The sequence below is a fragment of the Boleophthalmus pectinirostris genome, unplaced genomic scaffold (genome assembly GCF_026225935.1).
Source record: "Boleophthalmus pectinirostris isolate CB_2022bp ecotype Guang Dong unplaced genomic scaffold, ASM2622593v1 HiC_scaffold_16, whole genome shotgun sequence".
In the NCBI taxonomy this organism is placed as follows: Eukaryota; Metazoa; Chordata; class Actinopteri; order Gobiiformes; family Gobiidae; genus Boleophthalmus; species Boleophthalmus pectinirostris.
Window position 1 is genome coordinate 18,681,410 of NW_026571095.1, and position 24,540 is coordinate 18,705,949.

At 39.7% G+C, this 24,540-nt stretch overlaps 1 protein-coding gene across 4 annotated transcripts in view; it reads right to left on the minus strand.

Moving 5' to 3' along the window:
- Positions 1 to 4,117: 4,117 nt before the first annotated feature.
- rnf220a (ring finger protein 220a) overlaps positions 4,118 to 24,540 on the minus strand; it is a 129,285-nt gene continuing 108,862 nt past the window's right edge. The window contains exons 5-15 of one of the 4 annotated variants that reach the window (XM_055151845.1): positions 22,191 to 22,286; positions 20,271 to 20,313; positions 19,531 to 19,577; positions 18,864 to 18,990; positions 14,420 to 14,612; positions 14,287 to 14,342; positions 14,098 to 14,209; positions 9,320 to 9,431; positions 7,752 to 7,949; positions 7,344 to 7,418; positions 4,118 to 5,430 (exon numbers count right to left, since the gene is read on the minus strand). In XM_055151845.1, coding sequence (XP_055007820.1) covers positions 5,359 to 5,430; positions 7,344 to 7,418; positions 7,752 to 7,949; positions 9,320 to 9,431; positions 14,098 to 14,209; positions 14,287 to 14,342; positions 14,420 to 14,612; positions 18,864 to 18,990; positions 19,531 to 19,577; positions 20,271 to 20,313; positions 22,191 to 22,286 — 1,131 coding nt within the window. In that variant the 3' untranslated portion in view covers positions 4,118 to 5,358. Of the gene's footprint in view, positions 5,431 to 7,343; positions 7,419 to 7,751; positions 7,950 to 9,319; positions 9,432 to 14,097; positions 14,210 to 14,286; positions 14,343 to 14,419; positions 14,613 to 18,863; positions 18,991 to 19,452; positions 19,578 to 20,270; positions 20,314 to 22,190; positions 22,287 to 24,540 lie in introns of all 4 variants that reach the window. The other 3 variants (XM_055151844.1, XM_055151846.1, XM_020936051.2) reach the window with 3 other exon arrangements.

The following is a 24,540-nucleotide window of genomic DNA, read 5'->3' on the forward strand; positions in this document are numbered from 1 at the left end:
TTTTTTTTTTCCCCCACTTCCAGATCAGAGCGACATTACAAACAGACTAAATAACATGCAATTACATTCTCTTCCTGGTTATCTTTTGTTGATCAAGAGTCAGACTTTTTTAGGCTTACATTGCTTTATGTTTAGTATGTTTAATATTGTTTTTTGTTTTTTTTTTGTTTAATTTTATGAAAAAACTCTCCACATAGTTTAGACATGTTCTGAAATGCATCGGATTGTTGTATAAGTTTGACAGTTAATCAGTCTTTCCTTAAAATGTGAGCTGTGGACTGTGGGATCCAGGTTCAAATGCATTTTAAATTATGCAGACGTCTATTTACATATTAATTTTGCAAGTAATTCTATAATTTTATAAACTTCTGGTCATATGCTTGTTCTATAGTGCATGTTTAACTTGAGATTTTCAAAAATCCCTACATGAACCTGCACAACACAATTCAATTCTACTGGCAGCTTCCTAACCTTATGTCAACACTGTACCTCATGGCACAGAGAAAGGATTAATTCTAGAAACAGTTTTAGGAACAAGTTGAAAACACAGGTCATGCTTGTCTTATTTTGTTTTATAATAGAGCAGGATGTGAGATTCACTTCACATAATTTACCTAATGTTTTTATATGATGTGGTCAAAATAAGTGCTCATATAATCTACAAACCTAATGCATTTCTCTTTCTTCTGCCTTTTCTAAAATCACTTTTTTCAATTATTTCTCTCATAGAAAATGCATTTGAATTAAAATACATAAGTCAAATGAAAGTAGTGTTGAAGAAATTATCCATTTAGTTGAATGAGGTGATGGCCAGCACATGACCTGGGGGTCTCCTGTAGATAAGACCTGACTGCATATAAAACAAATTTGCATGAGAGTCAGTTTGTTAAAAGATGGCAATCAGGGTCTAGTCAGTGCAAGTCTTAACAAAGCAGGCATTGATAGCGTATTAAAATATGGTGAGGATTGTGGATCATAGCTGTATTAAATAGGCAGTAAATATAGACTAGAAAGTAATATACAAGAATACATGTTTTACTTTTCAGTTGGCTTATTCAGTCCCAGTTCACTGATCACCTATGCTCTATACATTACACTATAGACTCGAAGTAGCACAGACACCCTGTTATACCTTCTCCCCATTATCACATGTTGTCATCTCCCACTTTCAAGATCTGGAGATCCAGTGGCAAAGCCAGGACCCCCCTCACCCCTCGTTGTCCCACACACTCACACACACACAGTCACAGAGGGCCAGTGTTCTCCCCTGGGGGCTCAGGAGATGAAAGGAGGGAGCAGATGAAACACATGAAAATGACCTGCTCTTCATCCACTCTAGAGCATTGAGTTTCTCTCAGGCAAATTCTAACCGTCAGTTGATGACTCTGAGATAACAATAAGATAAAATACAAAATCTTCAGAACAATCCAGTCTTATTTTACTACGTATGCCATTTAGAGAACAACTTATTTAGTTCATGCCCAATCCACAGTCAAAAGATCCTAGTCACACACCGCCACCTTGTGGCTTTTGTGTCATTAGCAGCTACACAATAATTGAGCAGACTAAAGGTAATCTCGGGCAGCATCTAGTGGCCACATAGCATAACATTTCGGATATGTAAGCTGCAAAAACGAAAGAAAGGGGACTATATATAAATATATATATATATACACACACTGCAGGTTAAATCAATACCCAAATATCCCTTTTTAAAATTATACTTGGATGTGGGGATTTTAAGTTGCAGCCTCACATCTGTGTCCATATCTCACAGCTTCCAAAAGGGAAGGCTGTTTCTGTTTCATTTCAGCATCACTTCTAAACCATTTGTAATGTCAGTACTATTCAGGAGATTCCCCTCACTCTCAGCACTGTTATTAGTGTCAAATACAGTCACTTACAGGATGGAGTCTTGGGAACATCATTAGGACTGGCCAAAGATGGTACAAGTGTTTCAGTTTCCTGTCTCTTTCTGTAAACTTCACTCTGGTTTGGTCCTGGGACAGTCTAGAGGTCAACACAACAAATCAGTAGTTTTGGACAGAAAGATATTGGGCATCAAAGCTATAATTATTGTTATGAATAAGCAATTGCAATTTAAGATAACCTACAATTATTTATTACTTAAAATATTTTCTTTTTTCTACAAAGATTTGGTAGGACCACTGTGGAAGTGTACTAGTAGAGTTTTATGAAGCACTAATAGGCCTACAGTTTTTTAGTTCTATTATATGGTCATTATCATTCATTGACTGGTTGTGATAATCAGATACAGTATAAGTGTTTGTTATTTACTTTTTTCAGAACTAATTCACATTTTTTACTTAGTTTAGTCATAATTTATGTGTGATTTAGTCCATTAATAAACGCACAATAAAATAAAATCTGCACTGCATTAAGAACAGGAGTTGTTTGGCTCAGGTAAGGGGCTAGTAGAGGCAAATCATTATTATACAGTAACTGTACACTTAGAAATGTAGCAAATTACTTCTCTGATTTCTCCATTCAGACTCCATTCATACCAAATGCAGATCTCCTGCTGAGTCCACCTCTGCTTTATTGACATCTGACAGCACTTACAGGAGCGCTTACTGGGCAGGGCACAGTCTAACAAGCGCTCGCCTCTGTGTTACTGCTTTTATTTAACGCTTGGACACAGATCTGAGCGGAGAATAGTGGTAGTAGAGATTGTACTGTTGTAATTCCAGCTAATTAACGTAACAGGCAGTAGCTAAATGAGCTCTGATATTTGGCAGTGCTGGTTTCTATAACACAGTTTAACAGGAGTATACAAGGAACACACAGAGAAGTACGCACCCAGGAGCATGCTGACACATCTGGTGAACTGCTGATGGCTGCATGACGCTTGGATTATATGGGGTTTTATTAAAAGTTTTATGAACACGATCACTTACCGCTAGATGTCACTGTTGTCCTCCGAAACAGTCTTCCACATGAACACCCTGGAAAAAAGTAACCATGACCAACCACTTCACGGTGAGGTTAGAAATAGGTTTCTGCTTTAACGTTAACTAATTTGTTATTTACGTCTATCTTAAAATACAAAACTGTAAAAAGTAATTCCAAAATAATGTAACTAAGACAATTTGTTGAGGCAGAATCTAAGTAGTGTAATAACCTAGTAATTCCCATACAACAAAGTAACTTCCCCAACACTGACGGTCTACCACTTGTTTGCCTAGAAGAAAATGATTGTATAGTAAAGAATATTCCATGGTATGGCATTTCTTGATGAGGACAACCAGGCCAAGTTTCAGGTCAGATGTGTGGCCAACAAGGAGATGACCCCACTCAGAGTTAGAATTCATGTGTTTCAGGGTATTTTTGAGCAGTTAAACAGTACAATAATACAATAAATGCAAGAAAGAGATGATGCCATACTGTGAAACAATCCGGGCAATGAAAATCTACTGGAAGCAGGAAAAGGCAGATTTAAAAAAAAAAACACAGCTTGAAGGAGCAGTCACCTCATCTTTTACATTACAGACCTTTTTCAGACAGTCAGCAAAATGTATGGCAACCAACAGTCATCATTATCTGGTTAAACTAGAACGGAATTATCTATATTTAATCATTAAAATTAAAGTGATTTATCTTGCAACTTACAACCATAACCTTTGACCTTTTTGGTGCTATGATTGCTGTCATCAATGCAATAGCGCCACCCAGTGCCAAATGTGATTGCGGCAGTGGAAATGATTATTTCGTAACTGGAATGACCATTTAAAGCTAAAAAAAATATTACAGAACAGAGCCATCAGTAGTTAATATTTTGCACTTTTTATTTTAATTCAACCAGCTTTGTAATGATTACGTAGGGGAGATTTGTTTTAGACTGTAACTAGTGTAACAAACATAAGTGCAAAAGTACACGTATAATCATGTAATAGTATGCTAATAGATGTCAGATTATTTTTAGATATTTACAAAGCAACTGAACTGATTTGTCATTCACTCTACAGAGGGTGAAGGCTCAATTTGAACCACTTACATGAATAAAGGCACTAAAAAGCTGAACCTAAATACCTAAATGCTTATTATTTAAACATTTTTTTGCAGTTTATGTTTCTCATATACACTGTGAAGAGACTACTCACGGTATTTGAGAAGTTTTATTTTTGTCTTTTTTCAGCATTTTTTACAACAATACAGACATCACAGAATACAGTTTTACAAACACAAGCACACCACCACCTGGGCTGCTGCTGCCACTGTAGATTTCGGGGGGGTTGCCATTACATCCACTTTATAGCTAGAAAGAAGCTGCCTTTCCAGATTCAACATTTGGGATTTTTGCAGCAATGCGGTATTAGAAGAATTATGGAAAATCCTTGGGAGACATTTAAGGGCAAAGCAAAAGAGTAAGACTATGGTTCTGAGTGCATTCTTCCAAATTAGAAGCAAGAAATGGTGGCGTGATATAACAAAGCAGTTCGATTATTTTCTTGTTTTGGGCGACAGTTATTGTTACAAATCTTCTGACATCATCTGACCGAGAGGCCGAAAAGTACATTGCGTCTCCCATCAATTACTGAAATCTTTTAAATTTCTGTACAGTGAAATAAAACTTGACAAATAATCTTTTTAAAAAATACAGAAGGCTTTATTCTAGCCATTTTTTCCCAAATATTATTCCCAAACCCATTCACCTACAGGTAAAAACAGGGCCTAAAGATTATAAGTCTGATGATGGTACAGTAACTTGTGGTACTTTCTTTATTAACAAGTGTGTATGCTTGAACTCTATGTCATTTACACCCAACATTGTAAACATACATAGAACTATAATACATGTGCTTGCATTTCAGAGGGGCGACATTTTGGTTTTTACTTCACTAGAACACCACAAAATGAGAGGGAAAGAAAAGATTTGAAGGAGGTACAAGGGGAGATAGAAGATGAACATCAAAACTCCTTTTTGAGGTGACATTTTTCTCAGTTCAGTTTAGATTGAGTAGCATTTTTTAAATTTCAGTTCTTGCTTATTAAACAGAAAGGCATTCCAGCACCACTCAAATGTTGATAGTCTTTAGGTCCTGGTCCTGGTGTGGTATCACTTTATAAAAAATGCACAAAATCCAATCCTCTGTGGATAGACACAGCCTGGTGGCATCGCAAGTCTTTTTCTTGAGTTTTTGCACAGTTTAACCACCCGCTGAGAGAGCCTCCATATTAATGTCTACTAGTCTCTGCACTCTTGTCTTGAGGGGGTCTTTTGCTACCAGTGCAGGCCGTGGAAAAAGACAAACAAATGAGGAGCATCAGGAAGTGGCGATGAAATCCAAGATGGTGGGTGGAAAGTGAAGGGAAAGGGCAGGAGGCGGGGTGTGCTTTTTACAAATAGACACGCCTTAGGTCTCCAGGTGAGGTGATGGTGTTGCACTGTGGACAAAGCTTCTTATTACCCTGCAAAGAAACAAGATAGTTTCAGTACTAAATCATTGAAGATCCACTCACACAGAAACTGATGGTAGAGCAATGCACTCGTAAAATGATTCAAAGTAATGTTAAACATCCTTTATAGCACTTTGATCATGGGCCATCCGTAGTAAACCATCAGGTGATAATCAGTAACAAAAGGGTAATTTTGTTTGATCTGGGTGGTCTTTGCTGCTGCCATAACCACATCCAGGGTTGGGAGTATATTCCTGGAACCACATATTAATGCCTCCACCTAGGACTCTAACCATCTCCAGTAATGTTGGTTGGTTTGTGCGTCTGTTGTCAAGTTATTGATTAGGCAAGCTACCCATTTCATTTTCAGCAGATGATAGACTAACAATGGAGCTATAAATACTTGCAAGGTTCAATTCTGTTCTCCATTTGCATAATATGTGAGATGGGATGAGTATCTTGTTGTAAGTCAGCATATATAACATGTAATATTGTTTCTATAAATTTGTTTAAATTTTCCCTAAAAACCTGGCATTCACATGACATGGCTGAGTGGAATTTGTACAATTTCTCCAGTTAACTGCAACATGAACAGAATGTCCGTAAATCTGCTTTCTTCCCATGTGGAGCTATAAAGTGTGATATTTAGCACAAAGGAGGAGAATTTAGGGCACTTCAGAGGGTGGAACATACGAGTACATCTTCACTTCAAATATTTAAAGTGCCATTTTTGAGTAAACACACAAAATCAGTTAGTAGAAACATTCTGCCTTTTGCTGTACCAGCTGGCCAACAACAGAACTTTAAATGTGTAAAGAAAAAAATGAAAGAGGTATGACTGAGTGAAAACTGTTTGTATATGTGTAATATGTGTGTTTCTGGTTATGCATCACACATTTGCACACAAATAGCAGCCCATCAGTATATTTTCCAAACAATGCCCCAGCTTTCATTTCTCCTAAAAGTTTAGATCAAGACTTGTACATTTGTTTACCCACACATCTTTGTACTGTTGTTCAGCGCGTGTGGGTGTGTGCCCGTCACGCTGTGCTCCAGATGCAGCGCTCGTTAAAGTGCGAGGGGCAGGACTCATGTTAACTAGATTGCCTGGCATTTACTTTGATCAGCCTGGCCCACTGTTTTAATAGCTGTCTCCGGGCTATGAGTTTAATGCACCATACATTAAACCTGTAAGTGAAGCATGCAGGTACACAGCACACTCAAACTGTTCTAATAATATATTCACGCTGAGCTAATAGCAAGGTAATAGGGATTTTGTTGTGTTTAACTTTGTTGCAAAAAAAAAAAAAACTTGCAACAGTGGAAATAAGATGTAACAAAATAAGGTGACGAACAATAAAGGAAAAACACCCACAGTCAAAGCTACTGTAATTAGGCTACTGTTTATCCTCCCAGCAGCAACCAAACACTATTTCTTCAGTGCTCCATTAACTGCTTTAGCACCAGCTAATTACACACTACTGAATATATTAGGCTAACTAATAACCAACAATACCTCTGTACATGTGTGTATGAACCCGGGGCGCAGGGGTGCTCATTGGAGGCTACACTGGCCACTTTATTCCAGCATTTTAACAAGCCTTTTGGGTGCTATTTCAACCGAGCCTATTGAGAAGAGGAAGTGTGTGCATTAGGCTGTGTGTGTGCAAGTGCGTGCGCGTGTGTGTGTGCGTGAGCGGAGAACAGGTCATCTGAGGAATATTCCATTTTAGTTTGTCCCAATGGGCACGACTCCTCATGGAAACGTACTAGGTATGAAATGAGACTGCAATAACTGTGTGTGGTGACCAAGAGCCCTGCAAGCAGAGTACTCTGGATGTGTACTAGTGTGTCATTGTATGCTAGTAGTTTGTGTGTAGTATGTACTGTAGTAGTATGTATTGTAGTAGTATGTTAGTGCGTACCAGAGTCCTGAGCCAACACTCTTCACAGTGGACATGCCAGCACTGGATGGAGGTGAGCGGCATCGTATAGGAGTCCTGAAATGACAAATGTGAATTGTTATTGTAAATGTTTACTTATAGCACACATGCAAAAACAATTAAGCAGGCGGCACAACACAGCCCCACTGACCACAGGAGCCAAGTCACGCACTGACCACACAGCCAGAACCACGGCGTACAGCAGCATCAAACAAGCAACCTGTGAGGCACGCACAAGCAGACATTTGGCAGGCAGCAGGCAGGTGAGAGACAGGGGGAAGAGGAGAACGATGACTGGACCCACACAGATGGGTACACTTTTCTTTTCCTCTCAGAAAAGAAGCAGGCATGAGGTGAGGGGGGAGGGTGGAGGAGGGAGGAGTGCCTTACCCTCCTTAAAGGCTGTGGGAGGAGCCTCTTTATGCCGCTGCCGTAGCCACCAATCACAAGGCCTCTGTACAGGCAGTACAGGCCGAGGGGAAGGGACTTAGGCGGCCTCTCTCCAACCTCATTGGTCAGTGGCCGGGGCCCTGGCCACGCCCCTACGCTCTTGATCTCCACACCTGACTGGACAGCAGGCTTCCTCTGCTGCAGGAGGGGTGAGGGCGGGAGAGGAGAGCGGGCTAAAGGTGGCATCTATTCATAACGGCTCGCTCAAGTCATTTTACATTCAGCACTGAGCAGTAGCAGTACAAGACGTGTAAACAGAAACACGCAGACAGACAAAGCCTCTAGACAACACAGCCAACAGGAAATGAAACAACACATGAAATGATTGATTTGACTTTACTTTATGTACAATTTGGATGAGGGTTATCAATAAAGGTCAATAAAAGAAAAACTTCAGTAGTAGTAATATCTTCCACTGTTATTCACTGTAAAATCGTAAAAGTATTTCTCTCTGTTCAGATGACCACGGCAAAAAAAGCTACTGAAACAAAGCCCCAGGAAAGACAGAAAAGCTTGAGTAAACTTGAAAGAAAAAAGCAATCTTACCTAACAAAAAGGGTAAGAGCATTTCTCCAAAAAGATTATTTCAAATTTATTTCCTTCATTAACTAAAACCCTTGTTCTGGAATAACACTAGCGGCTTTTGGAGGGGCTGTGCTGACAGGTTGGTGGACACTGATTGGGTGCGTGTGAGAGGGACAGTGACAGATGAGGCGCAAGGAGCCCGGTGAGCACGGGGCAGTGAGTGATCGATCGCGGTGCCTTGCCCTCCGTGTCACCTCGGGCGCCTGCCGACCTTTAGGAAGTGCAGCCGTCGGTAATTACCCGCTTAACTGACGCACACACGGGTCCAGGATGCCGACGCTGCACTGTCTATAGGATTCAAGTGTGACAGGACGTGCGCGTGACAGAAAGAAGACCACACAAACACAGATGGGTAGAGAGGGGTGCTGGGGCCAGGGGCTGAATTGTATGCATCCGAAGTGCATGAATATTGACTATGTCCCTCACACTGTCTGCTCTTGTCAAGGTTAAACATGTGGCTCAGGATATTGATCAGTGTGCCCAATCAATCATCAATACAAGCAGAGAGAATCACCCAAGCACCGGGCTTTGGGTTAACCTTCACGTGTGCTGGATTGTCGTGATATTTCAAATTGGCGAAAAAGGTTGGGTTTGTGCATGCCTTCACAAATAGACCACTTGAATGGGAGGGGGTTGTGTACAAGAGCCAAGAGGGAAGTCTGGGTGCAAAGCAAGTCATCTTTGCAAAGCCGTGCAAAAAACATTACATCATGAGAACTACCAACTCAACTCCCAGTTCATTCACACTCAAATCAAAGATGACATGAGCAACATGCAGACAGGAAATACATAGAGTATATTTCATCAAGAGTGTTATAAGACTGTTCTGCCAATTATTCATGGGTTCCATAAATGCGCTTTCTCTTGATAAAACATGGAATAATCATGACATAATCAAAAACATTTGGTCTTTGTTTGCTCACCATGCAGATCAAGCACTTGTATCTGTCCCCTCTGAGGATCTGCTTTTCCAACTCTCTGATCCGGGCCTTCAGAGCCTCCATGGTGGTCGCTGTGGACTCCTCCTCCGTTACCCTGCACAACATGACAGAAAGAATGGTCAATGCTGATATTTCAAACCAATTATCAATAACTTAATTCAGTGTTTCCCCAACCACTGAATTGGCAGGGCGACCTGCCTTGCCAACAGTTCTCCCTGCCCTGTCAATCAAATGATGTGGCGCTAATCACTTTTCCCTCATATTTTGCCAGTCCAATCCAGTCTGTCATTCAAAGTGATTTTGCACCATGCCATAGTGGGCTCCGCTCAGGCTCTGCTCACAGGCAGCAGCAGCAACTTGACAGAGATGCAGAGACTGTCCCAGCTCAGGAGTAAGTTATAGAAGAGTATGTATATAATAATGCAAGGCAAGTCTACTAGTTCAAATAACATCATGAATAACTGTATTAGGCCAAAACTTAAGAAATAATTACAGCAAATGATAAAGGCTTTAATTATATTAAACAAACTAAGATAATTGAGAAAAAACACCCAAACTTGAGAAAGTAGGTTTATAAAGTGTTTTACAGCAATTAACTCCTTGGACATACTTTGACATTTAAATATAACAGTGAGATAAATGACAATATAATCTATATAAAAAGCAGGTCTATATTTTACTCCTCCAATGTTCACTGTAATTTAAAAACTTTAAAAAGTGCAAGAGAAATTAATGCACAACTTGTATTTGTAGTATGTTTTTGTTGTAAATTTGTGCAAAATGCAGTGTTAATCTAATCGCTGCCAGATGTTTATAAATTCATGTGTAATCTTCTCTTATTGTACTGTCCTGGTTGTACCTCAAAGCAGTCGTTGACTAATGTGCAGCATAATAAGAGAAAATGTGCATTTAACAGTGTGCACCAGCATATGAAGCAGCCATAAGTGAATCAATAAAGTCTATAGGCAGACCACAGGACTGCTGCTACTGCTCATCATTTGTGTTCACAGAGATACAGCCATCTTCTCCTAGGCTGAGTCTGTGTGGTGTGTTTATGGTGATATGGTCATTTTGCAGCCTGATAGCTCTGTGATCTATGATATTGATCCATAAGTGGAAAGAGAGGAGGGGTGCACTGGTGACTGAGGATATGGCTTTATCCAAGAAGCACAAGGAAAGCATCTTGTTCCAGAATATGGTAAAAATCTAATATGAAGATGTTTTTCTCTAAAATAGTAATGATGTATCATCAATAAGGTAATTATCAATGGGCTTATCATTTAAACACTAGGAGCCTTTGAAAACATTGCATTAGCAAAATATAAGGATTCCATGAGAAAGTCAGTTTTGTTAATGCCTTTTGTCTATAAAGACTAGTTGGGACTCCTACCTTCAGTCCATGCCCAATAAACATCTTATTAGAACTGAGCTAGTAAAAAGCCATTTAGGCTTGATTAGCCTGCTAGCTTATAAAGCACTGGACTCTGGTCTGAACAGGACAAGACAGGACTCTCCCTCAACTGGGCTGTCCCATTTTTAACAAGAACAATAAAATATGTGTACCACTCAAGAGGTTTTCTGCTTACAATATCAACACTGGCAAAAGCAGATGAAAGACTTTTTCATTCAAATCACATATTCTGGATTCATATTCCAAATAAGGAACAATAACAGAGTACAAAAAATAGATACAGATTAAATGTGATACATTGGGATGGAGTGTGTGAAACAAGCAACAAATGCTAAAGGAAAAACCTTGAGTTCAAGACAGAAACACAATTTACCTTGCTCCTATTTTAACAGCTCTAAACCAGGAGCCACAAAAACAGCATTAATATCCCTCTGGGAAGCAAAGTTACAGCGCTTACACTGTGCAGTGCTGAAACTTTAAATTTAAGGCAGAGGAGTACACTTCTTATTCCTACTTACAGAAGCAATAAGTTTCGCTGAAGGAAGTCCCTACAGTCTGGTAAATATTAGAAAACATTACGAAAAGCTGCAAAAATGTAAATAAATGATGGCTGCTCTATGTGATTTGTGAAGTTGCATGCCTTCCTTTTCCCTCAGCACCCATCTCTGTAAAAACAGATCTTCTCAAACTTATCAACATGAATATAAGGGGAATACAAGTAATTTTATTTACTATTTAGGAATTAATTTTACCCCTTTAAGTCAGACGCACTGGGAATGTTTATGACATTACTGCACTGATGCTGTGACCTCTACCATTTCCAACATATCTTCTCAGGCCTTGGCTTATTTTTAATCCGTATTTGTGTGAAAAATATAGATAACAAATTTATATAAAGTGAAATTTGTATTTCCTATGACCACAGCTGCCCCAGGTGCTGGACAGAGACAGATAGATTGCTTTAGCTTCTTGTATTTAGCGCTGTGTGCGAGGCCATTTCTCATTTCATTAGCACAGGTCTATGCGTACATGGGCAGAAGACCTCTGCCATTTGTCTTTATCAGCCATGTGTCTTAATCTACTGTCTACTCACATTTCTGCTGCCTTTTACTTCTTACTTTTAAAACAAAACTACACATTAATTTCAAAATATCTTTTTCTACAATTAGTGCTAAAACATACATCTTTGAAGGTGACTCTCAAATGTATGGGCTTTGAAATATCTTTTAAGGAATGGTTGTGTGCACCCAGTTAACTGACGCCTTAACTACACTGACATCCCATGATAAAACATTTAAGTCACTATTGATTTCATGCCTCCCACCGCTCTGTGAGCTGGTTCCAGAAAACAGGGGCGGAGGGGGTGGTTCAGAAAGTGGCTAAAAAAATCCAGGAGGAGGATTTGAAGAGTTTCAAGAAGAAAGAGGATAAGAGGCATTTGCAACACAACAGTGAAGCAGGGACCAGCCAGAGCGTTAGCCTCGGTGTGTGCGCTATGCGTGGCCGGGTTCAAATCTAGCTTCATCACTTCCAAATTGAGGACAGATTCAATTATTTGCAGAAACCACATGGAAATCTCTTTGCATTGTTCCAGCTGGCGCACCAAATTTGGCAGCAATCGCATTGGTGGCATTGGAGGGCCATTTATCTTGGAGGGAAAGAGCGCTTGTTGTACATGTATTTGTGTGTGCGTGTGTGTATGAGCTCATTTATCTTGCAGGGGAATGAGCAGGGGAACGAGGATGCCCCGGGAGGCGACCAGATCATTACCCATCTGGGATCAGAGGCAGAGATTTCACTAACGCTGCCATGTGCAGAGCCACACACACGCACAATGTATCAATGTAACCAAAGGAGACAAATCTCATTTTCATTTGGGGACGGAGGGGCACACAAGCTCTACAAATGCATGCATTTATAGGGAGCGGAGAAGAGCAGGGCAGGGAATTGTTCTAGCCAGCCAGCTGACGGCTTGTTCCAGTGCAATCATTCTCCATCGAGGTGGGCATCTTTAAATGGATGTCTATATTAAGGCATGGTTAGCTCAGGATGCCCACTAAAACCTCCACTTTTTATGTAACAAAGGCATTTTATTGAAATTTATTTATATTTAATATATAAATAGCAGCGTTTCATTTATTTGTGAAAATAACATATTTTCGATGTCAACTCCAATATGACCGTAAAAGCTAACCAGGGCTGGGGTCTGGGCCTCTTATTTTAATTTGGTATATTATTCTTATACAATAAGATACAACTGTATGACTGAAGACTACAGGGTTTAAATGAAAAAAGGAAAAACATCACTTTAAAAAGAACAAAGACAACAAAGAAAAACACTTTAAGAAATAAAGAGATGAGAGGAGAGGCGTGTGACCCTGGCTGAGTCGAGCTGTGCTTGTATGGGGCAAAAGGACAGAGGAATATGCCAGACATGCAGAAGCAACCAATCAACCAAATCCCCTTTTCTCTTCTCTGTGTCGGATGCCAGGACTACTCTGTTGCAATGAGCTGACCTCTATTACCTATGCAGCAGGCCCAGTCTCCCCATGTTAGATTGTTTACTCCAGGTGGAATATGGATGAGGAGATGGAAATGAGGAAATTCCAGAGTGCAGGCCTTTGACACAGACGAAGGACTAATGGATAGGACAGGGTGTTAAGGGGTATGTCAAACAGGTGAAGGACTTGAATACGGCAACTTTGTGGTGTAATGCATAAGGAAATAGAACACTGCCATTTTTGTACATTATGATCTAAAGCATGAAAGATGAATTTGGAGTCCACAGTTTGATTAGATGTGATTGTAAGTAAACACAAATAAACTACATTTCAAATAGGGATGCACTGATTCAATACTGGATCGGATATCGGCATTGATAGTAGAATTTAACTGGATAGGATTTCAGCTTCTTAATATCAGTTCCGCAGATATCCTGGTTGGACATATAAATTGATATAATAAGAGTATTTACTGGTCGTAGTCGATCCAGAAAGTCTCATTATGTTTGAACTTTTATTTCCATAAAGTTGTTGTTACTTGTTGGATTAATCATAGCTCCATAACATGTTTGGATCTGTGTTGTCTTATTTTGTTTTCGTTTTAAGGAACTATATGCTGGTTTCGGGTATTGAGTATTGGTATATAATTGAAGATATAGTAACGAAATCAGTATCCGAACTGCAAAAGCTGGATCAGTGCATCTCTAATTTCAAATTAAAAATGTAAAACAGGAAAGAGTCTTCATTCCACCATTTAAATGTACAACTGAACATACACTGTAATAGAGACCAGTACTTAGAAAACCGCCATGTAGTTGTGTTGTGGTAGACATGTATGAGAAACCTACTTTTCAATTTCGCTGTTTTTACAAGTTCGTGGGACATTTGAGGCAGAGGAGGAAGAAGAGGGGGTATTGGCGTCTGTCTTGCTGCTTTCCCCGTTGCTCGTTGAAGGCATTTCTACACACAAGACAATTCAAGTATTAGTAGGGGTCATCAAAAATTGTGCTATAATAAATGAATGCATGAAACCTTACCGTCACTAGCCCATTTTGAAAACTCAGGAGTTATTCTATTAGAAGGCACCCCACCACTAGAAAAAACAAACAAAAGTCTTACAATAGTCTCATAATTAGCTATTGTCCACAATGAACCCGTGAGGTCTCATACTTGAGTACTGCTCCACGTAGCGCCTCTCGTTCCCGAGCTTCTCCCTGGTCCTCGCCTGCCCCGGAGCAGGGGATGATGTCAGCCTCTGTGTACTGAGCCTTGCCATACTCCAAAGTGTCATCTCCGTCTACGTCCAGGTCTGCGTCACTGTCCGCACCGCTCTCCTTGATACTGCAAGTGGCGAAACCTGTTCCTGTGGAGAGAAGATATCATATTGTTATTTTCAAAAAGTCGTAAAGTAGTGAAATAAGTGAAGTTGTACAAGTCAAAGTAAATATAAAAACGGAGGAATTAATAGTATTGCATTATGTGAGTTAGACTATCTTAACTTGTCACATTATTAGTGTTACCATCTTTATGAAAAAACAGATCATGCTCTTTATCCAATGCGAATAGGTTTGATAGATAGCCCAGCAAACAGCTAAAGAGTTACTATTCAAGACTTCAACTTTCTCACAATTTAGTTCTCCCAATAATGGATGACAATCGCTCAGACAAGCTTTGGGCTGAGACAGAATTTAGACTTCTGATTAAGCCCAACGTTTTACCCGTCAATCTCCTCCAGCTCCTCGCACACACACTATATCTATATGTGCTCGCATTTGATTGGCATTTCTATAAACCCAGTGATGAACGCTCAGACAAACCCGGTAGCGCGCCCTGACTTCTCCCTTCAGCTCCACTTATCTGGCTGTGCACCCCGTCACTTACAGCCGTCTCCTCGGAGTTTGTTTGAAGGCGCCTGTCCCTGTGTCACTTAGGGCCGTGTCTCCCACTCCTTAAAGGTGCGTGTCTGTCTTCTTGTCACTTAAACCACATCTTTCCAACAGCTCCAGACCAGGGCCGTGCCTGTGTGTGCATGCGTGTGACACTTAAAGGTGAATGAGTGCGTGTCGGCTGGTGACAGGGCCTGACAGCAGTCTTATTTACACCTATCCCAATTGCTACGGCTCTCCACTGGACTAGAGAAGAGTGGGAGTGGGGCCACGCAGGAGCCGGGCAGCGCTGACAGCTATCTGCTTCTACCCCCTGTCGAAGTGTGTGTCTGAAACTTCAACTTCCCTCAACAGTATGTTTACTACAGTATCTGCACTGAAAATGTACTACATTTCAGATTGAACAGGCAAGAAAGTTTGTATTAAAACGAAATAAAAAATGATAATTTTAAATGTATGTGTTAATGTTGGCCCAGTCTGGCCTGGTAGTTTAGACGGATAGTATGACAAGTTAGAAATAATATAGACAATGTAGAGTTCATCTGTTCAATTCAACTTAATAAGTCTGCAGAAAATATTGTGACTTTGTGTTTGCACTTTGAGTAGTTTGATCTGGACAGGACAAGAGCACCAAAATCAACTTTCCACTACACTTTTTTTTTCACTCACATCAGCTAGGACAGTTTCTCTTTGTGGGATTTCAAACACCTGTCTGTACTCCAGCTTCTGTAATTCATTCCACTCTCTTTCACACTAAGAGAGTACGTGATAAAACACAGCACCTATGCAAAGCCCTTTTACAACAGGGCCGTGGTTTTTAGTGATCGAATAAAAAAGAGCTTTTAACTTTTATATGCTCACGACAGCTGAACTAAACATATGGAAACTTGCATGATTCAATCTGTTAAGAGGATTATAGCTTTTAGTGAACTGTTGAATTTTATACTTTATCAGTGCAGCTTGACTAACTTTTCCACTTATTTTGTAAAGGTACACAATGTAACTTTTCTGGTGAGAAAAATGCCACTATGGAGATGTTTATGCTTTGCCTGTAATATACTGTGGCATTAAAACTTTTTTTTTTGCAATTACTCAGTTATAGGTGTTTAATTCCTCAAAGACACTTTGAAATTGAAAGCATGTATTCTTACCAAAAGCTGGGTCTGGGTAATGTAATAAGTGAATCATCCATCAGAAAGGTAAATTAGTGTACGTTTAACTATTATTATTTGTATATAGTATTATGTGTGATGGTTGAATTACAGTTTTTAACTCCATGATGAGCAAGTTTCTGTTAAGCTCTGCATACATGTACGCCGATTGCTATGAGCTCATGTGTGTTGCCGTGGTGCCTCTATCTGTCCCTCTAAGCAGTCTTGGCAGGCCAATCTAATCTGGCCAGGGAAAGGTCAGAGCCACTCCAAGTGGCTTTCACTCACATTAAGAAACCCCCTCCTCTACTCTACCTCTTTGCAGCCGCAATGTGCAGTGTTTAAAATTATTACAACATTATTTTGGTATTTATCTTTTTAAATATTTTTGCTTATTTATGTGTATAAATTCCTAAAAAACTTGATTGAAATATGATTTCTCTGCAAAATGTGTTAAGATAAGCAGTAGGATCTAGGGATCAATAGACACCTACACACATTTATACAATGACATTTTGGCTCAGTATTTATCTAACAGTTCATGACTTGTGCAAAAGCAATGGAACTGTAATGTGCCTCATCTGCATACCCTAAACATGTTCATGACAAAGTGCAAGGTTCAGATCTGAGGCAGCAGTCAACATCGCTGAACTTACAAGCGCAATTGACAGCTCAGATCAACCATTTGAGCGACCTTGGTGACTTCTTGTTACCATAGCAATTATCAGGCTTGCTTAAAAACGAAGAGGAAAAGGTCAAAGGTCGCTGCACTATCTTTATGCCATATACAGGTCAGATGGGGAGCGCAAGATGAGGAGAGGGACACAGACACAAAGGCATGAGACGGCCATGTTTGAAGTGTGTTTACAAAGAGAGAGATTTCTGCTCGACTCAGTCCCCCCTGGGACGTCTCCACCTGCAGTAATCCTCATCTTCAACTGCTCTGTCTCCAAGGACAGCTGGATATCAAGTCTAAAGATTTGCTCACCAGTCTGACTATGGCTCTAACTCAAGATTTAATTCATACATTTGTGTACAGTTTGATTTACTACAACTTTAATAATGAAATTGGAAAAGTCTGCAAGAAAAGATCTAAGCAAGTGAAAAAGTAAATCGCATGCTAATATTCTTCTATAGGTCCAAGAAGACAAGAAGTTGAGCTTAAAGTCTAGTTTCACTTGACAGAGCAGACATAGAGACAGACAGTCTGCTTGAGAGATAAAGCAGTCTGCGTCTGTGTTATTATGTTCTTTGAAGCGGGCTAAGCTGCTGCGAGACACAGGGAAGTGTCCTCAGACAGAGTTGAATCATAAACTGATCTTGTTCGATTTTGCTGCTTGGCCCCTCCCCTCTCCACTGGCCCTTAAGAGGCTTGTTCTCTGCCTTTCTTCTTAGCGCTCTCAAAGGGGGAGACGGATGGTGGCACTTCACAGAGGGATCTCTCCAGCTGAGGAGACCCCCCATGCTACATCTATCTGTCTTGCTGCCCACCCGTCCAAAGCCTCTAGGATTCAAGCGCATCTGTGAGAGACACCAAGAGCTTTCAACGCGAAATCCACCTTCAGAGCCCAGAGTTGTGTGTGTGTATGTGTGCTGCTGCAGTGCGCGCATGTGTGTGTTTCATGTGGGTCTCTCCAAGCCACCTCCGTTATCTGAGTCACATCACAGAAAGCCCCATTAGTGCACAGCAGAAGGGTCCAGTGTCTGCTCCTTTAACAACGCTAAGAGTGTGGACAGGTGACAAAAGCACCTCCACCCCAAAGCTGGGTCTGGTATAGCTGAGATTTCAGCATTGATCTGCCTTGTCTCCTCTCTGTCTCAGGCTGAGAGATGGAGGGGGAGTCAGGTGGAGCGCAGCAGGGCTCTTTATAACAATGTGTTTAACTAAAAGGAATAATCTATCGCCTGAGGAAAGAGTGATCAAAGACAATCTGCATAGCTTTCATTTTTACTTATAAAGCTTCAATGGAATTAATCAAGAGTTATAAAAGTATGCTGCCCTTCAGAGACAATGCTAAAACTTTTTTTAATCAGAGAATTTCTTCATATTCTTTTCAATTTAAAAGAAATTACTGAACATATATTGTAGTAAAAAGTTAATGTGGACACTACAACAGGAAGTTGTATACGCCTCTGACAGTGACTGAGTTTACAGGAGGATTGTACTGGCTCTGCTCCCTGGTGACCAGCTCTCCATCCAGTTCTATAATTGCATTTCTGGGCACACATACAAGCACAGAGTGGTGACCAGTGGGTCAATTGCACAGCTAAATGTGTTTTCCTTCCCTGTGCAAAGAGGGCTGAGGAGGGCCGAGCCAAGGCTGAGCTGGCTTGACCCAGACCCCCCTCCCACACTGCCACCAGACCACTGGCACCATTAGGCTCCCTGGACAGATTCACAAACTGTAGATCAGGGCAAACATGCATGCAGAGGACAGAAGTAAAGGAGAGATGGGTGCACAAAGACCAAGAAGGTAATTGAGCCAGTGTAGATTTAAAGCTAACATTGATCTTTATAGTAGAATCAGTGATATATCATCCAAGGTCATTAAAAATAGGATTAATAGAAATGTGTACCTCTGAAACCTCCTTCCAACAAAGCTGTAGCTCTGATCCTTTTCTGTCCTGCCCACTCGTATTCTTCAAAGCCTCTGCCGTTTTCACCGTCCATGTCAACGGAGTCATCATCTAATGCACCCTCACGCTGAGAAAGAGCCACATTTCACAATAAATACAGGCAAAAACATAAAAACATATCACTGCAAGAACATTTCCAAAAAAAGTAGTTACTACATAATGTTGTTTTAGGTGTATCTACTTCTTGAAAGGAGGAAAAGAATAATGATTATTAGTTGTAATGGTCAGGTATTTGAGGTGCAGAAAGCTAAGAAAGTATCTAAAAACTGACACAAGATCCAGATAGACAATGAATCCACAATATATGGTTTGACCCATTTACGTCAGTGTGTATACTGAGGCATTGTGTGTTATTATTGCTAAACTCTTTCACATACATTTCATATAATGTGGATGCATAGCCTGGATTTGGTGGAAAGGTCATTATAGAGTCTTAAAGAGGAGAAAAAGGAGAAAGCAATGAGCTGATTGGTCTACAAGAGGAAGGACTGAAGAACTGTCCGGGGGGTCCAGGCCCAGAAAGTACTACCTGGATGAGGCATTGTTCCACATGTCTACTCATCTCCTCCTCGCTCCCAGTCAAAGGGGCACTGCAGAGAGGACATACCTGGCCCCCATCCTCCGGCTTCCTCCTCTTCATTTTGCCTATACGAGCTGACACAGAAAAAAAAAACACATCATATTAAAACTCAGATACTATATATTCATGAAAACTCTCTCCTTCCCTTTCCAAGTAATTTCCCTTGTGAGTCAAAAAAGTATGTCTAAGTCGAAGTCTGTGCTTAACATGCCACTCCATGTATACAGACACTTAGTTTAACAGAATGGCTTTCTTTGCCCCCTTCTTTTTTCTTACTGTTAACAGCAGGAATGGACTGACACAAGGGGGTCAGAACGCTAAAAATGTAAGAATGAAAATAGCAAAAAGCAAGCTATTCAGGACAGGTATGTATACCCCCCAGGCAAATAATATAACCACTAAATATAATTAATTACAGACTAACAATCTAATATCAGTGTAAACTCTACACTATATGTGAAGTCCACATTGATTTCAGGATAACATGCAGTTTTAACCCACAGAAACTGTGACTTTTATAGTTTCCACAGTTCTTACCAACTAAAATAACTATGCCATCTACCAGCTGAACATTATATAAACTCTAAATCTATGCAATTTGCCAAGGCCTTTGAGGAAAAAAAACTTATTCAAAATAAAGTTAGTAATGCTGTAAGTATTTCACTATGTTAAAGAAAGCTAAAAGGTGGCCTTTCCTTCCGTTATTAAGTGCATTAAATAGTGCACAAAATGATCATCCTAATCAATCGATAGATGTGTATACATACCATTCAATCTCGTTTGTCTGTTCGCCCGAACCCGTAAAAACGTCTGCAAAACAAGTAAAGAAGAAACAGAAAATAAGCATGGGGTAATAGAGACTCTTTATAACCTGGTAACAAGGGAAAACATCACTTTTTTGCTATGAGATTACACTGGATTGTGCTCTGTAAACAATTGGACCTACTTCTCTCGTCTTCTGCACCTCCTCCATGTCTGTTAGCTTTCACTCACAGCCGCATTTACTGCCGCTCAAGCTCTTTGCGCCAAATTAATCCAATGCTTCCATAGATATTACGCATAAAAGCAAAAGTGTGCGGCATTAAGACTATAAATGGATGGAAAAGGATTGAAAGTAGCGCTCGACTGAGCTAACAGGAATCATAAAGTACGCCATATTGGCTTGTTTTGGTCATGTGACCGAATGCAGCCGGAAATGTACAAAACCATCACGTGCATGTCCCGGTTTGGCCACTAGGGGGAAGCATCGCGTTTTAGGAGCTGCCTCTCATACACGCTCTCATACTTTCACATAAAAATTTCTCATTTCCTTCACAAGCTAGGAGCGTGTACGTTGCATGGTACGTTGTAGATCCTTAAATGTATTTAGAATACTAACGTATTTATTATATCTGTATTTCTAGTTTCATATCTTGGATACATTTATGTAAGCCCAATTTCCCTGTATTTGGATATACCATCTACTATTTCAAATTATTAAAATGAAATTCAGATAAACATGATATAAGTTCTGTTATTCCTAATACTTCCAATTATTATCCAAACAGTTACTCTTACTGTTTTACTCTTTCTTTACATTACTTGGATATCTCTGCCTACTTTGTACTTCAACATGAATCACATTATTTAGAAGAATTTGAACTACCAAAAGGAAAAAAAAAAATCTTATAGTTATAGGATATAGTATGCTATTTTAGTTATAGTTATTGGATATATGCTATGCTGCTGACTGAAGTGCATCACTTCTTCAAGTCTATGCTATTGTCTCATTGAAAAAAAAAAAATGCAGTTTTGAAGAGATGACAAAATTATGCCAGTGTGTCCCTAAGACACACTGGCAAAGACATAAAAGGTGCGTGTTGGCATTCATGCTTCATTTGGAGGGTGGTAAAAAGAGTGACCATTGACTTTATCATTTGTAAAATATAAGGTGGTTTCAGCAGTTTCACTTAATGAGAAAATGTGCTTTATTGCTCTAAGGCTTTTATGAGCTGTGTCATCCCCAACGTATGGATGTAATGTCTGCATGGACTTAATAGTTCTAATTTTATGGTGTAAGGGGGGAAACCCACTTAACCCGGCAATACATCACAGTCCCAAGAATTACTCCAACAAACTTTGATGAATATAAGACATAAAAGCTTCAGGAATTGGCCATTTGGTCAAGTTAACAATATAGTCCTGCTGCACATTAATCATCACTAAAAACTCTCCAAACATAAAGTCTGAGTATGTTTCGGATAACAAACAACAAATACAATTCTGAATAAGTCGGGGCATGTAATATTAAAGAATTTGATCACACCAATTTTACAATACTATAAACAACACAAAAATACTGTATTTTATTGGTTGTTATGGAAAAATTATGTGGCAACAAGCATTTACCAACTAATCCAATTTGCAATATTGCAGATTACTTCTCCATATGCAGCATTTTTCACGTACAGTTATGGTCTGAAAATCATTCTATCAATACTAATTCTCTATTTAATGTTTCCAATTAAACTTTATTAAATAATATAATTTTTTTATAGAGATGCAATTAATATTTCCAGCTCTCATTCTCTTTGTTACAACTTGTTTTTAGTTCTTTTTTTCAAATTGTGCATTCTATGACTTATATACACAAACCTATAGCCTATATGTTTCACATTTTTTCTTTGCTTGTGGTGTGAGTAAATGACCTGGTATCTGTCCGAGTGATGGGCGTCTTCAGAGGACAGCGGCGAGACCACGGGAGACTCACCCTCACGTTTGATGTGCACCGACAACAGCATCGACTGTGGAGAGAGAGAGGAGGAGGAGAGGGAAATAAAATGCTTTCTAAATGGAGATAAGCATGTTATATTATCACCTCCAGGCTGTGAGTACAATAGGAGCTGCATGTCTTTACTTGACAGCCGCATAATCAATAAACATGGACAAGGCCGGAGTAATGCTGCATGTTGGGAAATAAATCTTCTCTAGGCAACACGGATACCATTCAATGTATTCCACTGAGGCTCTGGGTTGGATAGTTTGTATCTTAATGTAAAAAAGTATGAGGCAATGTTTTGAAAATGTCAAAATGATCCTTAATTCTAGTTAGTTCAAGGTGTGGCTGTTCATCCAGTTCTGTCCCTTCAGGAATCAGGGAAACTTGGTCATAGCTTTATTACACCTATGATTAAGTCTAGGTACTTTTGACAAAAAATATCTCGATATCAGATACATGCAATTATACATTTGACAACATGTTACAATTTAGCTTTACATCTGCTTCAGTACAGCTTGAAAATTGAAAATAAACCACATACATTTTTGTGGTATAGCCTCAATCAAGGAAACCTCAGGAGAATTGGAGGCTACTGTGTTGCCACCAAAGCAGACAGTAACACGTCATTGCTGTTGACTGTAACCCGAGTGACTTTGTCTATAAAATCCCTTCCACTGATTAAAGGTAATGTTTATGGGATGTTAAGAGGAGTTAGGGAAGAATGAGTGAAGGAGGAAAAAGGAGAGGGGACAGGAGGGTAAACATCTAAAAACAGCTTCTGACATTATGGGGCACTCTCCTTAGACTTAGACTTGGACAAACTTTATTGATCCACAAGGAAACATATTTGGAACTACAGTCCAGCTATAAATCACAACACTTATACAGTACAGAGAAATGTGCAATTACACCTCAAAGTTTTTCAGGATTTCATTAATAGAAATGTAATAAAACACTAAATTACTTGACAGGTTCTTTCTAGTTTATCAGCAAGTTTTAGTGATATAAGAGTTGGGAATACAATAGTAGTGCTGATATTATTATGTGTTGTAGTATTTGTCATATAAGGAATTGAGTAATATCAGTAGGATTAATCGTAGTTCTTCCATTGTTTGAATCTAAAACAAGATCAGATCTCAGTGCGCAAAGAACAATTATGGGACTTTTTCAAGAACAAAACTATTATAAGAAGACAGCAGAAATGATTCATATTGTTATTTTATAAGGCTCGACCCTCTTTATATGCTTGTGTGTGCTTGTGCTGGCTCTTTTACGAGGCGGCTATGAAATATTTGTATTTACAGTCGGCTCCTATTAATCAAGTGGAAAGGGGCAGAGCAGAGGCTTAAGTGCTCGACAGCAGTAATCTAATAATAATATGTGACAAATGACCAGCCTCCATTGGTGCCACTGTAAATTGGATATTATGCATGGAGCTTATATGTCCAGCTGTAAATGTGTGTGTATGTGTGAGGATAGGTTTTTAGACTGGTTTAAAAAGGTCAGGAATCATTTACCTGCGGCATTATGGGAATATGCTCAAGTGTAATCACTGGAGTTTGACATTTAACTAGAGATTGTGAATAAAGATGTTGGAATGGTGTCCCTTTGGAGCAGCCAATTAGAGAATCATAAGGAGAAACAAAGGAAGCAGAGATTGTACTCCTCTGTCAAGGCACTTGACTCAAACTATGAGGTCTTCTAGTTCAGGGGTAAATGCTTTTATTGGTGTTTCTTTTTAGATTGTGAGGTTAGCTCTTCAGCCTCACATTAAGAAGACCTAAGGTTTGACTTTTGGGTGGCATAGGGACTTTTTGTGAGGAGTGTGCATGCTCTCCCTGTGTCTGCCTAGGTGTTTCAGTTTCTCCTACCACTACAAACATTTAAGCTGTGTTAAAGCTGCATGAATTAAATAAAGCACAAATCCAGCTATGTTTTTGATGAGGAACATTATAAGACAGATCAGTGTAATATGGGTCCTTTAATGACTGGGGAAATAACATGATAACTAATCAACTGCATACTTGCTAAGAACACTCACGGTATAGCAACTGAAGCCACAATTGCCATTTGCAACTAAACCTTTACTAAACGTGTTTCCCAAAGCCCTCCGCATACCTGACATTTTTCTTTCTAACCTTATCACCTGAACATAGCATGGAGAGCTCAAATTGGTCCAAACAGCACATGTGAGGGTGCGCAGGGTTAATCCTGGGTCCAACAGGTGCCCATGTCTCAGAAGATGAAGGATATGATGACAACAGGCCTGTGTACCGCAG